Raw genomic sequence first — 17489 nt, forward strand, 5'->3', positions numbered from 1 at the left:
TCAAAATGTTAGTAGTGATTTATATATCCTTCCAGGCTTTTTTTTTTTTTTTTTTTTTTTGACCGTTAACACATTTTACACAAAAATGGTATCATACTGCATGTGCTTTTCTGTAACCTGGTTTTTCTACATGGTAGCACTTTGGAGTAAGAAAATTTCTATCTTCGTAGAGAGGGACTTTTGAACCTTAAATTTTAGGATATATTCACTGTATGTTTGCAAAACCGTAATGATTAAAATCTTGGTTTTAAAAGATTTCCTCCCAGACTTCTATGATAATATTAAGAAGTTAATATGCTTTGTGTGACAGTATAAGGTTTTCTTGTTTAACTCTTGAGAGAGCAGGGGCAGAATAGCATAAGTTGATAACAGAAGTTTAAAAGGGTTTTGCTAATTTAGTGATTTGATTTGGGTAAAGCTTTACTTCTTTTTCCATGGCTATGTTCTGCTCCAAAAGCCGACCACCTGGCCGGGCCTCTGTCAGTAAGGTCCCGAAAGATTTTACTTTATGAATCACACGTAAGAGTCTTGGATGTATGCCCATTTAGTCCAGTGCCTTCTAGGTGGTGCCAAAAGAGAAGGAAATGTCCCCTTCACCTCAGCTTCAGAGGATACTTACTAGGAAGTATCGTCAATATACTAATAACCCATTCATGTCCCTTAGTCACAAACTTAACTTAAAACCTTTCAATCTCTATTTTTATTCTGTATCTCTTGGGTAATCAGTCTCAGGTGCTTACTACTTATGTGTGACTTAGTTCTTTTTCTCTGATTTGCCGTTAATGATAGTGTTTAATATATGCATTCTAAATTTGCCCACTACTTCTCATTACTATTGCCTCTACCTTTGCCAGCTCTCATTCTCACTCTCACCTCCTAGTCTCCCTGCCTCCACTTTGGCTTTTTATGGTGCATTCCTCTTAACAGCCTTAATAAGAGAATATAAGAGAATATTACAGCCTGAGATATCCTTTAAAATGTAAATCAGATTATGTTACCCTTTTTTTGGAAAGCCTTCCAGCACGGCCAGAATAAAATCCAAACTACATGTTTTGGCCCTGCCTCCTTCCCTTAACTCACCTTGCTTGATCTCTCTGCCTACATTAGTAAGCTGGAGCCTGGCCACGTCACTTTCTTCCTGTTTTCCAGTCCTGTTGGCACTGTCCCTGGAACTTGCCAGGCTTGTTCCTGCCTTAGGGTATTTGCACTTACTGTGCCCTGTGGCTTCAATATTCTCCCAGACTTTCCAGTGGCTGATTTCATGTCATTCAGGTCTCAGTTCATATGTTGTTTCTTTGAGGAGTTTGCTCCCCAATTATCTTTCCATTTTCTTCATAACATTTTGTATTACCTGGAATTTCCTTATTTTTTTATGTTCCATTTCTTACACTAGGAATTAAACAGAGAAAATAGGGACCTTCTCTGTCCTTTTCACAGAGAAAATAGGGACCTTCTCTGTCCTTTTCACTGCATAGTAGGAACTCAATGGATGTTAGCTGAATGAATGAACTTGCTGAACAAGTGTGTATTTCTCTTGAACATGCTGTTTTAGATCAGTTCTTTATATGGAAGAACCCTAGTTTTTAGCCCCCCCCCCTTTTAAAATAGGACAGTGCCTTGGTTCTTTTCAGTAATTCTTGGTGTTTGGGCCAAAGAACGGCCACATTGTATTATATTTTTTATTATTTTTATTTATTTATTTATTTATTTATTTATTTATTTATTTATTTATTATTTATTTATTTATTTAAAGATTTTATTTATTTACTCATGAGAGACACACAGAGAGAGTCAGAGACACAGGCAGAGGGAGAAGCAGGCTCCAGGCAGGGAGCCTGATGTGGGACTCGATCCCAAGTCTCCAGGATCACGCCTTGGGCTGAAGGCTCCCAAGTGTTCAGGATCCTGCCTTGGGCTGAAGGCGGCTAAACCGCTGAGCAACCCGGGCTGCTCCCCTCTTGATATTTTAATGACATTTCTCTAGGAGATTTACTTCTTGCTTTATAGTAGTAATGATAGCTACCATTTTGGGGAACACCCTTAAGTACTATGCTAAAAAATTACATGTTTTTCATTTAATTGTACAACAACTCAAAGGTAGGTATTCCTACTCCCATTTTACAAGTGAAGGAACTGTGACATGGTAAGTGACAGAAAATTGGATTTGAACACATCTATTAATCACTGTACCCTGCTGCCTCTGAACTAGTGTTTAGAACTGTACATAGTACTTCGGTTTGAAAGGCCATGTTTTTATTAAGGGCCAGATAGTGTATTCTGCGCATTTCCAATCCAGTCTTTAATGAAGTCCAATTGGTTTTTTTTGGTCTGTTTGCCTGAAGTTGCACAGGCAAAGCTGCAGAAGGAGGTGACGTCTGCAAAGACTTCTAGGTCTTCTTGCTTTGTTGTATCGAGAAGCCTACCAAGCTTACAGTAAATTTAAAGTATTTGAAGTGTTTTCTCTTTGTGTTCCACATACCAAAAAACCTATCACTTACTATCTGTTCGTATAGTCATTTTGAATTCTTCCTACATTCTCTCCATTGATTTGGGTGATTTACTACTTGAACTATTATTGGGTCATTATAAACTGAATAGATTTCTCACTGCAAGACCCCTTTCCAAATAAGTTTTAAAAAAAATTAAATTTGATTGGTGTGTTGATTTTTTCGTGGTGGAGGAACTTAGTTAAACTAGAGAAACATTGATTGTCTTTAGACTCTTCCCGGTCTTTTAAGCCTGGCTGTTTATCTTTGGAGGCTCAGGTCACACATGACCTTTACCAGAGGTCTGTCCTTGCCCACCTCAGGTTTCTGTAAATAGCCATATGTCTGCTCCCATCACTTCACCTTCTGTATTTAACTGTTTGTGGCTATCTTGCCTTTTTTTTTTTTTTTTTCTTAAAGATTTTATTTACTTGTTCATGAGAGATGCAGAAAGAGAGGCAGAGACAGGAGAAGCAGGCTCCATATAAGGAGCCTGATGTAGGACTTGATCCTGGGAATCCAGGATCAGGCCCTGAGCCAAAGGCAGATGCTCAACCACTGAGCCACCCTGGTGTCCCTATATTCCCTATTTGATTGGGAGGACCATGAGGTCAGGGAGGATCAATTAGATAATCAGTAGGCTTGCTAATGGACAAGCCTAATAAAAGACAAAAAATTACAACTTTAGGTTTGTAAAAGGTGCATTGCTAAAAGAAATTATTTATATCTTTTTCCATATAATTTAATAGGACTTAGAACAAAACCTCAATATAAGACACTAAATTGTCTAAATTGGTAATGATGAATAATATATTAGTATGTTGAATGTGAAGATTTTGCAAAAAGTTCAGTACTCCCAACTGTTTTCTGTTATATTTTGACTTATATTAAGATTTTTTAAGATTGTAAAACTTCTTAGTTATTTTATTTTATTTTTTTAAGATTTTATTTATTCATGAGAGACACAGAGAAAAGGCAGAGACCTAGGTAGAGAAAGAAGCAGGCCTCCGACAAGGAGTCAGATGTGGGACTCGATCCCGGACTTTGGGATCAGGCCCAGAGCTGAAGGCAGACACTCAACCGCTGGTGTCCCAACCTCTTAGACAACTGCTACAGGCTTATAAGTAAAGGTATTTTTTTTTTTTGTTTTGTATTTATCTGTATATTCATGCTTTGACCCATATAATAAATACTAACCATATGAATGATTGTTTCTATAGTTGAGCACATTTGAGTTGATCATCCTGTATTGGGTAAAGAGCAGTTTGGGCACTTTGAAAGCCATTTTGAAAAAGGGCTGAAAATTATTTGAGTCTGAAATTAAAAAACAGTTACCTGCTTGAATATCAATAATGATATTTACTATTAATGGTTATATTTGCTGGTCCTTTGAGTTCCTTTGCATACTTTGTTTACCTGGTTACATCAGTCCTCTAAGTCAGATACTGTTATCCCTAATTTATACTGGAGGAAATAGGCTCTGGCTAGTTAGGTAGGTTGTCCAGGGTAAAGGTACTGGTACTGTTGGGATTTAAACCCAATTCTGCCTTGACCCAAAGCTTATGGACTTCGTTACAGCAGTATTGTGTAGTCTTTTTGTCTTACAGATTCATGGAAGTTATAATAAATAAACCTACTTGTTACAGGTGTCAGAATAAGCTGGTAGAACTATTTTCATGAATTGTTTTGTTCTATTTAAACCTGAACTGGGGGAAAATAAATAAATAAACCTGAACTGGATATGGATTTCTAATAGCCCCTCTTTTTTTTTTTTTTTTTAACAAAAGACATACTTGTTACTGAAAAGCTGCAAGAGATAGTTCTATATGATGCGCAAAACAAAGTCTATAATCTCATTCAAAAGTTATTTCTGTACGTGTATTTTCTTTCAATCTTATGTAATTATTTAAAATGCATCTTTGGTATAAATGAGATATGATACCCATATAAGCTTGTATCTTAGAGTTTTGTTTGATTTAAAGATATTTATTTATTTGAGAAAGAGAACACCAGCAAGGAGGACAGGCAGAGGAAGAAGCAGGCTCCCCACTCAGCAGGGAGCCCAATGACACAGGGTTTGATCCCAGGACCCTGGAATCATGACCTGAAGCAAAGGCAGACACTTAACTGTGCCACCCAGGCACCCCTTTTTTTGGTTTAACTTAATGAGCTTTTTACCAAGGCCTTAGAAATTTTCTAAACTTCATTTTTTACTGGCTACATTTTTTTTAAGTTTTATTTTGTTAGTGGTGTCTACATTCAGCAGGGGGCTTGAACTCATGATCCCAAGATCAAGAGTTCTATGCTCTTTGGATTGAGTCAGCCAGGCACCCCTTAACTGGCTACATTTTAGAAGATACTTTGAATAAAAGGATTACTTAAAGTTTTCATTTGAGGTTGAATATGAATGTAGTTCCTGCTTTTCACCATTATAAGTGATGAAACATTAGCTTTAAAAGCTCTGAATAGGGATCCCTGGGTGGCGCAGCGGTTTGGCGCCTGCCTTTGGCCCAGGGCGCGATCCTGGAGACCTGGGATCGAATCCCACATCGGGCTCCCGGTGCATGGAGCCTGCTTCTCCCTCTGCCTATGTCTCTGCCTCTCTCTCTCTGTGACTATCATAAATAAATAAAAATTTTTAAAAAATAAAAATAAAAAAATAAATAAAAGCTCTGAATAATTAGAGCAACCAGTCTATTTTTTGAAAAGTTCTATTTAGCATTTTAGTGATTTGAAAGATAGTGACTTTAATCAAAATTTGATGAGTAATATACAACATACATATACTTGTACTGCCTAGAAGATTTGCATGAGAGTTTTTAATAGAGGTTGCTTCAGAAGAGAGGAGAGTTACCTTTTTGCATTTTTTAACCTTTTTATATTTGAATTTTAAAACTATGAATTTGTGTTGCTTTAAAAAAAAAAAAAAAGCTCCTGGGCAGCCCGGGTGGCTCAGCGGTTTAGCACCGCCTTCAGCCCAGGGCCAGATCCTGGAGACCCAGGATCGAGTCCCGCATCGGGCTCCCTGCATGCAGCCTGCTTCTCCCTCTGCCTGTGTCTCTGCCTCTCTCTCCCCCTCTGTGTGTCTGTCATGAATAAATAAATAAAATCTTTAAAAAATAAAAATAAATAAAAATAAAAGCTCCTTTGAAAAAGTAAAATCTTGGTTCCCAACTAAAACCCAATTTTTAGATATATTATAGGGTTTTTATTTTGTTTATGACATTATGAACTTCAGTGCTTTTGTTTTGGAGAAAGTTACCTTCTCATTGCTTATTTTCATATTGAATTTTCATTTCCTTTTTTAAATTTAGATCAAAGCACAGATGTGAGTCTCAGCTTTGTAAAAATACAAAATGAAGCTGGTTTTTGCTTGACTGCACTCATTGACAAGTACTACATGTAGTGTTTTCAAAATTTAACAGCTAATAAAGATGTTTCAAATCAAGATAGGAGTGCAGTAAGCATCTTTATGGTATTTGCACCAGGCTTAGAGGTCAGTGTTCTGGCTGCTATCTTGCTTTATCTCTTACACTATGCTTTTTAAAATACAAGTTAATTTTTTTTTTTGCATAGTATGTATTTTGTTTCTTTGTTACTCTTAGCAAAAGTTATGTAAAGCAAAATGACAAAATTTTGAGGACAAAAAAATTTGTATTCTAATTTCATTTTTTGATAATATTGGTTTCTTTATCACAGTGGTTCTAAGCATTTTTCCTGTCATCATAAATGGCATTTATGTGCATCTATGTACAGACATGCTACCTAGCCATAGCATGGATGAGAGGAGTTCCGTGAGGTGGGAGAGCAATAACCATAACTCCTTTCTGTTCAAGAAATCATATAGGCAAGTAGATGAGTGAGAGGAAAAAGTCTTGATTCCACTCTAATTTACTTGAATGATGTAAATCATTCACAGACTTGTAACATTCTTGTGATATACTTCACAATTTCAGAGCACCTTAGTATTTTGTAATACAGCTATTGAAAACTGCTTTCTTAACTATGTAACTTCTATCCACTGTGATTTGGGATAACATGGTATGGAATTTTTGTGTCCTCTTCTGTTGAATTTTTCTAACTTAGGGAAAAACAGCCTTTTTCCCTTAGTTAAAAAAAATTTTTTTTAAAGATTTTATTTATTTATTTATTTATTTACTTATTTACTTATTTATTTATTTATTTATGAAAGACAGAGAGAGAGAGAGAGGCATAGACAGGCAAAGGGAGAAGCAGGCTCCATGCAGGGAGCCGGATGCGGGACTTGATCCCCGGACTCCAGAATCACGCCCTGGGCTGAAGGTGGCGCTAAACCGCGGAGCTACCCAGGGATCCCCAGTTTAAAATTTTTTAATTCAGAATATGACTAATAAGTACTCCTGAGTAGAAATTTTAGAAAACATTTTAGAATATGAAGATTTTGGTTATGATATTGAATATAAACCAAGATCATTCACTTGGAAATTTTTTTTCCTTTGACCATTCATAATAAATTTTACTCCAGACCTTGAGAGAATCTTTGGGATTGAACAAAAGTAAGGAAAAGCCAGAAGAGGACAGGAAATTCATAGGTGAGGGGCCAAGAACAGAAGACTTCTTTCTGCTCTTTCTCTTGTATGCAGAAGAGTGATAGCTGAGCCCAAGGGGCATACATGCCGAAGGAGTATACAAAGATCTTGGGCTGAGAGTTGAAGATAAATTTCAAATCTAAGGGCTTAGAGTTGAATTGGCCCAGAGCATTTTATAGCTTATAAAGCACTCTTACACATTCTCACTTGATCCTTGAAACAACCCTTTAAAAAGAATAGTTTCAGTTATCACTCCTGGTTTATAGATAGTGAAACTGAAGTCACAGAGAAGCTAATATATCCTTTTCCCAGTAGTGCCATAACTTGAATTCTATATCTAAGATATATTCTTTCTGCTATCCCATGATGTATTAGCCTAAGGTGATTCCTAGAGTACGATCAAATAGGTAAGGGAGAAAAAGGTCACTGAGGAAATAGAAGGTAGTGTCTCAGATATAGGGAAAGTGGGTCACAGTAACTGAGTTTCTAGAAAAGTGTTGGCCACCCTAGAGGTAGACCTATAACAGAGCTCTGTGCTGCAGATACAGAGGAATTAAGCTGAGAAATTCTTGACTTTGAAGAGTTAAGCTTTTAGAAGCAATGGGATAGGTTAGTTGAGAAGAGAAGTAGGTCCTTTCTTTGATTTTGAGCTTTCTCCTGAGAAGTCATTTGTCTGTGACATTTATTTTGGCTGTTAATTATATACTGGTATGTAATTATTATTCTATGAGTTAATTATAATTAATAATTAGTTTGATTGCAGGCTCTTAGAGGTAGGGGATGCCCTTTATTTTTTTTATATCCTCCTCTAAACTCTTCTGCCAGTTACTTAGTCCCCTGACGACTTTTTAGATATATCCTCCTTAGGAAAGGAGAAGTGAGAGAAGACATGGGTTTGAATTTGACCTTTGCTTTGTGACAATGGTAAGTCCCCGAAGCTGTCTGGACCTCAGTTCTTTTTAAGTGAGTAGGTGAGAACTGCTGCATCCCCAAAGTTTTAATATTACCACTTGTCAAGTTGTGATTTGTTGAATTATGAGTAAAGGACGACTTATCATCCTCTAGTATATATCTTATCTCTACAGTGATATCTTACATGAGCCTATTGATCATACCTTGTTTCTTGCATTCCACTCTGTGGAAAATAAGCGTTTTGTTATCCTTTCTAGCCTGCTTTAATCTCTTCCTTTTGAATAGTATGGTCTCTCTGAAAGAGTGTCTTGAAACTTTTAGTTATTTGTAAAAATATTTTGTAAGAATTTCAGAGATGGTTCTTAATTGTATTTTCTCTTACAAATGGCTCATTCTAGGTGGAACAATATATGGTCACCCTGTTGGATTAGTATAGGAAATATTATAAGGGATTTGTACCTATAATTGTTTGGCTAATAATTTGAGTTTTAAAACTTGTCATGATAGGGCAGCCTGAGTGGCTCAGCGGTTTAGCACTGCCTTCAGCCCAGGGCATGATCCTGGATCTCCAGGATCGAGTCCCACGTCAGGCTCCCTGCATGGAGCCTGCTTCTCCCTCTGCCTATGTCTCTGTCTCTCTCTCTGTGTGTCTCTCATGAATAAGTAAATAAATAAAATCTTAAAAAAAAAAAAAAACTTGTCATGATAGAATTCAGGGAATCTTAACTCCTAAGCACAAAGAATTGATATTTAAGGTATAGATAATGGAGTTTATTTCAATATTTAAATTTTTAAAATGTCTTTAACTTCTCCCAGTCATAGCTTTAGCACAGTTTTTAGCAAATGATTGACCAATTTGAACTTGTGTCTGCATACTTCCGTGACTTCTTTCCATCAGAGATGCAAATGTATTTAAAAGTACATTATTAGTAAGAAGTAATAGGAAGTCAGTTGATATTTATGTAATTTCTGTACTGCTCGAAAGTGATCTTTGTAAGAGTGAAACAAATGTCACTAGCGTGATTGGTCATGTCAAGACAGATGTGGAATGAATCCGGGTCAGGAATTTACATTGTGACTTCCTGTCCAGTCTTATATTAGATGTGTGACTATGGTCAAATTGCTAGTTTCCCTTAACCTATTTTCCTCATTTAAAAATAGGGATAATTGGGGTGCCTGGGTGGCTCAGCAGTTGAGCATCTGCCTTTTTGGCTCAGGTTGTGATCCTAGGGTCCTGGGGTCAAGTCCTACATCAGGCTACCCGTGGGGAGCCTGCTTCTCCCTCTGCCTATGTCTCTGCCTCTATCTGTGTCTCACATGGATGGATAAATAAAATCTTAAATAATAATAATGGATAATTTCCCTGCTTTTGACTTTGTCAGAAGGGCTGTTGTTAGCATGTGAAAGTAGTTAGCCAAGCTACAGGCAAATATAAACTATAGGTATGGCTTTTTTTTTTTTTTTTGGTATGGCTATGTTTGGTTGAGATCCATTTTTGATAAAAGAATAGAGTAAGTGGGGCAGCCCCGGTGGCGCAGCGGTTTAGCGCCGCCTGCAGCCTGGGGTGTGATCCTGGAGATCCAGAATTGAGTCCCACATCGGGTTCCTTGCATGGAGCCCGCTTCTCCCTCTGCCTGTGTCTTTGTCTCTCTCTCTCTCTCTCTCTCTCTCTTTCTCTCTCATGAATAAATAAATAAAATCTTAAAAAAAAAACTTTCCTTAAAAAAAAAAAAGAATAGAGTAAGTGAATATGTTAAAAATGTTGTAAAAAAGTCTGTTGTATGTTAAGTTTGAACACATTATTACATTGAGATGTTGGGTCTTCTGATGAAAGTAATCCCAAATACTTAATTGTAGTATATTAGTCTATAGCATTGTAATGATAGTATTGCTAGAAATGATAGACAAATATTTTGTTCTTCATGTTTAATATGAAAGATAGCCAAAGTTTTGGGATATCTCTCTACTCTTCTGTTTGGTCACTTATCTAATTGACTATTGGATAAAAACCTCTGCATAAAAACTTGGAGCAGGAAAGCTGTTTCTAGAAACATTATTTTTAGAAGTGAACCGTTACCTCTGATATAATTGGGAATAAGGTTAAAAATAGAGTAGAAAGCAAACTCAGGTGTGGGCTCTCTGAATGACCTGGAGGCAGTGCCAGCAGTTTCTGGCATATTTCACTTTCTTGGTTTTATAACTTTGGAGCTTTCATCAGTAGAATTGATACCTTTTAGAAGAAGTGCATAGAATACTTACTCTGAATTCCCCATTTCATTGAACATCCCCTCTATTAGATTTTCTGTTTTATTTTTTTATTTTTTTAGATTTTCTGTTTTAGAAACAAATTGTATGCATTCTAAATTGTTACTTTGCATTTTGCTCTTGCTGTGAGTTTTTATTTTTTTAATGGAAAGAATTTTGATATGATTCTTGATGACTGTAAAGATTTGGCTGACTCTTTGAAAAGATGATTTCATTGTAAGTCACTTTCTTAAAATCACAGAAGATAATTTTCATCCTCTGACCTTGAATCAGCCTGGTTATCCCTGATTTCTCAAGTAGAACCCCCTACCTATGTTTGCATGGGGAAAGCAGAAGAGTGTTTTGTTTTTCTGTAAAACTGTATTTTAAAAAAACTTTGAGTATGTTTGAAATTTATGGTGCAAAAAGATAAAATAGTATAATGAGTTCTGGTGTACCCATCAACTGGCTTCAACAATTACTTAAGTCATGGCCTTTTTTTTTTTTTTTTTTTTAAGATTTTTAAAATTTATTTATTCATGGAGACAGAGAGAGAGAGACACAGAGACACAAGCAGCCTTCATGCAGGGAGCCTGACGTGGGACTCGATTCCAGGTCTCCAGGATCACGCCCTGGGCTGCAGGTGGCGCTAAACCGCTAGGCCACCAGGGCTGCCCACTCATGGCAGTTTTATTTTGTCTGTGCTTCTCCCTTTGCAGGATTATCTTCAGCTAGATCCCAGGCATTCTCTTCCTTTAACTGAAAATACCTAGTGGGATCTCTCAGAGATAAGGACTCTTTTTAGGTGTGATAATTGTAGTTATGCTAAAAAAAAAAAAAGTATATATATAAATATTAGTAATTCCTAAATGTCTTTTAATCCAGTCAGTGTTCAGAGTTTTTGTTCTTAACATAAATGTTCTTTAAAAAAAAAAAAATGTTCTTTTACAGTGTTTGTTTGAATTAGGATTTAGGGACGCCTGAGTGGCTCAGCGGTTGAGCATCTGCCTTTGGCTCAGGGCATGATCCCGGGGTCCGAGATCAAGTCCCACATCAGGCTCCTTGCAGGGAGCCTGCTTCTCCCTCTGCCTATGTCTCTGCCTCTCTTTCTCTGTATCTCTCATGAATAAATAAATAAAATCTTTAAAAAAATAAAACTAAAAAAAATTATGAATTAGGATTCAAATAAGATCTGTACATTGCATCTGATTGATGTCTCCTAAACCTCTTAATTATATCCCTGCCATGTTTTTAGTTATTTACTTTTTGCCATTTACTGATAAATCTGAGTTAGTTTTCCTGGGTTTAGCTGCTGCATCTGAAATTTTTTTTCCTTATTTTAAGAGTTAATGTATGATCATTGCATGATACTTAAAATGTGTAAAGCGCAAATTAAAATCATGTTACCCAGAGATACCCAATGTTGAAGTTTTGGTATGCATTCTTTCAACTTTTTTGAACGTGTGTTTTCCTGTGTTTTTTAACTGTACATGTGCTTGCTTATTTTTATATCCTTTTTGATATATACTTTAATTTTGTATTATGATCATTTCCCCATGTCATTATGAAAGAAAATGAAGCATTTGGCTGCATAATACTTCACAGTATACATCATAACTTAAACATTCCCTTTTATCTAGACATTTAGATTGTTCCGGTTTTTCATTCTTACAAAATTATGAGAACCATCTTTGTATTTTAGATTTTCTTTTTTTTTTTGCTAGAAGCAGAATTAATTCAGAGGGCATGAACATTTTTTAACTTCTAGATTCATATTGCCTTAAAAGTTTGTATAGTTTGTCTTTTTTAAGATTTTTTTTATTTTTAATTTATTAATGAGAGACATAGAGAGAGGCACAGAGACTCAGGCAGAGGGAGAAACAGGCTCCATGCAGGGAGCCCAATCCCAAGTCTCCAGGATCAGGCCCAGGGCTGAAGGCGGAGCTAAACCGCAAAGCCACCCAGGCCACCCAGTTTTTATAGTTTTATAATCTCAAATGCGGTCTGTAGCTTACTTAAGAATCTGTTTGCATATGTTCTCTGTTATTAAGATGTCTTTGCTGGCCATATTAGTCAAATGTGTTTTTTTTCCCAATTCTTTTGCTCTTTTTTATTTTATTTGGGATTTTCTTTTTTTAAATGCACACAGTATTTTTTTTTATTTATACTTTTTCTTTTTAAGATTTTTTTTTCTTTATTTATGATAGACACAGAGAGAGAGAGGCAGAGACACAGGCAGAGGGAGAAGCAGGCTCCATGCAGGGAGCCCGACGTGGGACTCCATCCCGGGACTCCAGGATTGCGCCCTGGGCCAAAGGCAGGCGCTAAACCCCTGTGCCACTCAGGGATCCCCTGCACACAGTATTAAGTTGTTGATTTGTTGGTGTTTTCCATTGTATGTAGTAATTCTTACACAACAGTCAAATAAATATTCGCCTTAATTGTTTTCTAGCATTACTGATGGGCTTTTTCCTTCTTAATTGCTAGGAGGTTTTCCTAGGACCATTTATTAAAATATTGATACTGTCATTTATTTGTAATTCAAGCTTTGATGTATAAATAAATTCATTTTGTGGTTGGTATGTTCAGAAAACTCTATAAAAAAGAATTTATTTCTTATTTAAGGTTATAGTATTATTTCTTACCCTTCTTTCTCTACCTTCTTTTTTTCCTTCTTACCATCTCAGCTATGGTGTGCATCCGGATGTCTGTGATTCTGGATATGCCTTGGGAAAATGCCTGAAGCAAAACTAGCTAGTCCTTGTCTTTTTCCTTTTGTTCTTTTTCATGTGTATTTTTAAAATGAATTTAAAAGTGAATTCCCGTTTGCCTTTATTTATTATTTTTAAAAAAGATTTTATTTAGTTATTCATGAGAGACACAAAGAGAAGCAGAGACATAGGCTGAGGGAGAAGCAGGCTCCCTGTGGGAAGCCCGATGCAGGATTTTATCCCCAGACCCAGGATCACGCCCCTAGCTGAAGGCACTCACTCACCCCCTGAGCCATCCAGGTGTCCCCCATTTGCCTTTATTTTAAACTCGATTTGGCAAATCATCATATCAACATTAGTTTCAGTATTTTGATTTTTCTTGTTAAAGCTTCCACCAAAGAGTGACTAGGAGAAAAGAAAGGTAAACTCTTTTTTTTTAAGTTTTTAATTTTAATTCCAGTATAGTAAACATAGTGTTATGTTAGTTTCAGGTATACAATATAGTGATTCAGCAGTGCTGTACTTAGAGCTCATCATAAGTGTACTCTTTAGGGAAAGGTTATCTTTTCCAAACTGAGTTTGCAAAGAATGATTATCCCAGATTTAGGACAAAGGCTGATTTAGAAGTACCCTTTGTATTTCTAAACCACCTTTGTGTGGTCCGTTTATATACTTAGTCATTTATTGATGATGGGATTTGGTTCATTTTTTCTTTTTAAGATTTTATTTATTCATGAGAGACAGAGAGAGGAGGCAGAGACATAAGCAGTGTGAGAAGCAGACTCCTCACAGGGAGCCCGACGTGGGACTCGACCCCCAAACTGGGGTCATACCCTGAGCCGAAGGCAGACACTCAACCACTGAGCCACCCAGGCGTTCCTGGTTCATTTTGTAATATGTTTACTTAAAAAGTTTAGAAACCCTTTGAAAATATATCTATATCTATATATCTATATCTATATCTATTGCCTAGAGTGGAACCTGATACGACTGTCTTACAACCCTGAGATCATGCCCCGAGGTAAAATCAAGAGATAGATGCTTAACCGATTGAGCCACTTAGGTGTTCCAGCTTTTTATTATATATTAAGTCTGGCCAACAAATTCAGTGATGACAAGGGGTCAGATAGAGGGTTCAGAAAATTTAGCATATTTAGTCCAAGAGAAAATTGAGATGCAATTATTGTTCCTAGAGCTAATGGTCATAGTAGAGGGAAGAACAAGAAGAAGCTTATTGTATGGTTATTCTTTTAAAAAGTTAATATTTGAATAGCTCAGAAGCCACAAAATGGTATATAATGAAGTGTCCTTACTACTTCTGTCCTTAGCCATTTAGGGTTATATAAATATAATTATTTTTAAATACTAAATTCTTAAGATTTTAGACTATTTGCAAACCTCTCTTTATAGATAAAAATTTACTAGTGTGTGGGACTTCCGACATCAACCTTAGTATTTTGGGTAGAATCATTTGTTTAATGTATGTAGGAATGTTTACATATATATACAGATTTACATACTCTTATGTAAATACATAATTGATTCAAGCAGTAAAATGTAGTATAGAAACTTAGGAAAACAAGAAAAAACATCATCTGATCACCTTAACAGAACCTAGACTATCATTTTAATGTAGCCTAATTCTTCCCTGCGTTTAATTTCTGGGCATATAGTAATTCTACATTCCTTTTTTCCCATAACCACAAGAATTTCACATTGAGCATACTGGATTTCTGACTCATTTCTTATGAGGGAAATGAATTTTTAGTAATATTGCTCTTGGAAGCAGGGCAGAGAACTAACCTTTATTGAAGAAGAAAACTAGAGATTGGCAACAAAGTAGGGAGGTTGAATAAGGGCACATATTTTTATAATGCAGCCTTGAGAAAAATAAAGGAAAAATCAAGTTGCAGTAATTCTGGGTTCTTGGACCTGATTGCTTTACTTTGCTTTTGTCCTCTTCCTCCTCCTCCTTTTCTTCTTTCTTTTTTTAAAGTAATCTCTACACCCAATGTGGGGTTTGAACTCATGACCCCAGGATTAAGAGTCACATGCTCTACTGACTGAGCCAGCCAGCACCCCCCTCCCCCTTTAAGGAATTAATTTGAGATGTATAGAGGATAAGATGCCATTTTGTTATGTTTTGATGTAGGTACTGGGAGGATTTATTTTAAGAAGGAAAGGAAAACACCTTTCCAAGTCCTGCATTCAGTTTTCATTGGAACCTCAGTGGAGCAGAGGCAGCAGAGGCCAGAGACTCCCAAGTTATAAAATGTAAAGGGGTTAAGAGGGATCCCTGGGTGGCTCAGCGGTTTGGCTCCTGCCTTCGGCCCAGGGCATGATCCTGGAGTCCTGGGATCGAGTCCCATGTCGGGCTCCCTGCATGGAGCCTGTTTCTCCTTCTGCCTATGTCTCTGCCTTTCTCTCTGTCTCTCATGCATAAGTAAAATCTTAAAAAAAAAAAAAAAAATCTACTTAAATTACTTGGAATTCTATAGGGAAGATTTATTCCTTTCCAGCCTTCTGTTTCCCCTCCTCTGTTGAAGTATTTAAAAATAAACCACAAATAATACATGTCATTAGTAGGAACATTTTTATAGTCCTTTTTTTTTTAATAAGTTTATTTTTTAGTAACTCTACATCCAATGTGGGGCCCAAACTCACAGCCGTGAGTCTAGAGTTTTTAAGAGTTGCATGTTCTGTGACTGAGCCAGCCAGGCACCCCTGTGGTTCTTGATACATATCCTCAAATTATTTTTTAGAAGTGTTGTAGCAGTTAACTACAGGACTAGCAGTGTATGAGTAAACTTTCATTGTACTATTGTACTTTCTGTGTTCTGTTTAAGTGAAAGTTCACATTAATTTGCATGTATTCAATGACTTAGTTAAGGTGACCTTTACTTTTTTATTTTTTAAAGATTTTATTTATCGGGCAGCCCAGGTGGCTCAGCGGTTTAGTGCCACCTTTGGTGCAGGGCATGACCCTGGAGGCTCGGCATCGAGTCCCACATTGGGCTCCCTGCGAGGAGCCTGCTTCCCCCTCTATGTCTCTGCCTCTTTTTCTCTCTATGTCTCTCATGAATAAATAAATAAAATCGTAAAAAAAAAATTTATTTATTCACGAGAGACACAGAGGGAGAGGCAGGCTCCCTGTGTGAAGCTTGACATGAGACTCAATCCCAGGACCTCAGGATCACAACCTGAGCCAGAGGCAGACGCTCAACCATTGAGCCACCCAGGTGCCCTATTTTTTTTTAATTAAAAAAATTTTTTTTTTAAGTAAACTCTATCTCCAGTTTGGGACTTGAACTCAAGATCAAGAGTCACATGCTCTACGGACTGAGGCAGCCAGGTGCCCCCCAGGGTGACTTTTTTATGTTTGTTAATTAGCTATAGTGACTCATTTAGGAATTATCTTTTCTCTTGGGCTTTACCTATTCAAAAAATTTTGAGACTCTTGGCTATTTTAACTCTTTTGTCTCTTAGAGACTTTAGAGATTTATCTATCATTTTGCTTACTAGTCCTTAATTTTTAATGATCCTCACAGTTTTGTCTTTTTTAAATTAAATATTTTATTTATTTGTTTATTTATTTATTTGACAGAGAGCACAAGCAGGGGGAGCAGCAGACGGAGAGGGAGAAGCAGATTCCGCATAGAGCAGGGAGCCCTTTTGAGGGGCTTGATCCCAGAAACCTGGGATGATGACCTGAGCTAAAGACTGACGCTTAAGTGGCTGCGCCACCCAGGTGCCCCAGGGTTTTTGTCTTTTTTGTTTGTTTGTTTTTTTGTCTTTTATTCAGATTTCATGACATCTTTCTCGGTCTTGCTGTTTTTTTATTTTTATTTTCCTGTTTCTGTTATATTTACCTACTTGTAGGAAATTTGCTATCCGTTGGTGAAGCAAGAAGTAAACAGTTTAAGGCCATTTATAGGTAAAGGTCATGTAATGGTAGTTCCATTCCAAATTAATGTGAGAACTATTGTAGGTTAATTTAGCATATGACTGGATTATTTCCTTTAAAAATTCATGACTGAGGGCAGCCCGGTGGCTCAGTGGTTTAGTGCCTGCCTTCGGCCCAGGGCGTGATCCTGGAGACCCTGGATCGATTCCCACGTCAGGCTTCCTGCATGGGGCCTGTTTCTCCCTCTGGCTGTCTCTGCCTCTCTCTTTCTCTCTCTGTGTCTCTCATGAATAAATAAAATCTTAAAAAAAAATGACTGAGTCTCCCAAGCATTTTTTATTAAAAGCACTTTTGAATATTTACTGTTTTGCCATGTGTTAAAAAAATCACTCATTTAAAAATGACTTTTATAACCTTCAAACCTATGTTAACATTATATTTTGGGATTTTTTTTTTTTTTACCCCTAGGCATTTGTAAAGTTCTCTCTCCTTTTTTTTTTTTTTTAAGATTTTGTTTATTTATTCATGAGAGACACACAGAGGCAGAGACACAGGTAGAGAGAAGCAGGCTCCGTGCAGGGAGCCAGATGTTGGACTCAATCCCCAGACTCCAGGATCACACCCTGGGCTGAAGGCAGGCACTCAACCACTGAGCCACCCAGGC

General features: G+C 36.9%; 1 protein-coding gene across 7 annotated transcripts in view; it reads left to right on the top strand.

Moving 5' to 3' along the window:
- Positions 1–17489, top strand: part of SMIM14 (small integral membrane protein 14) — a 93850-nt gene that overhangs the window by 1890 nt on the left and 74471 nt on the right. For 4 of the 7 annotated variants that reach the window (XR_013368794.1, XM_077879121.1, XM_077879091.1 and 1 more), the window contains exon 2: positions 12418–12527. The exons of the other annotated variants lie outside the window; for them this stretch is intronic. Coding sequence is in view for 3 of the 4 variants with exons in the window: in XM_077879121.1 (XP_077735247.1) it covers positions 12418–12527 (110 nt within the window). In the remaining variant the exon portion in view is untranslated. The remainder of the gene's footprint in view (positions 1–12417; positions 12528–17489) is intronic. 7 annotated transcript variants of the gene reach the window in all.

The sequence above is a fragment of the Canis aureus genome, chromosome 2, assembly GCF_053574225.1.
Source record: "Canis aureus isolate CA01 chromosome 2, VMU_Caureus_v.1.0, whole genome shotgun sequence".
Lineage (NCBI taxonomy): Eukaryota > Metazoa > Chordata > Mammalia > Carnivora > Canidae > Canis > Canis aureus.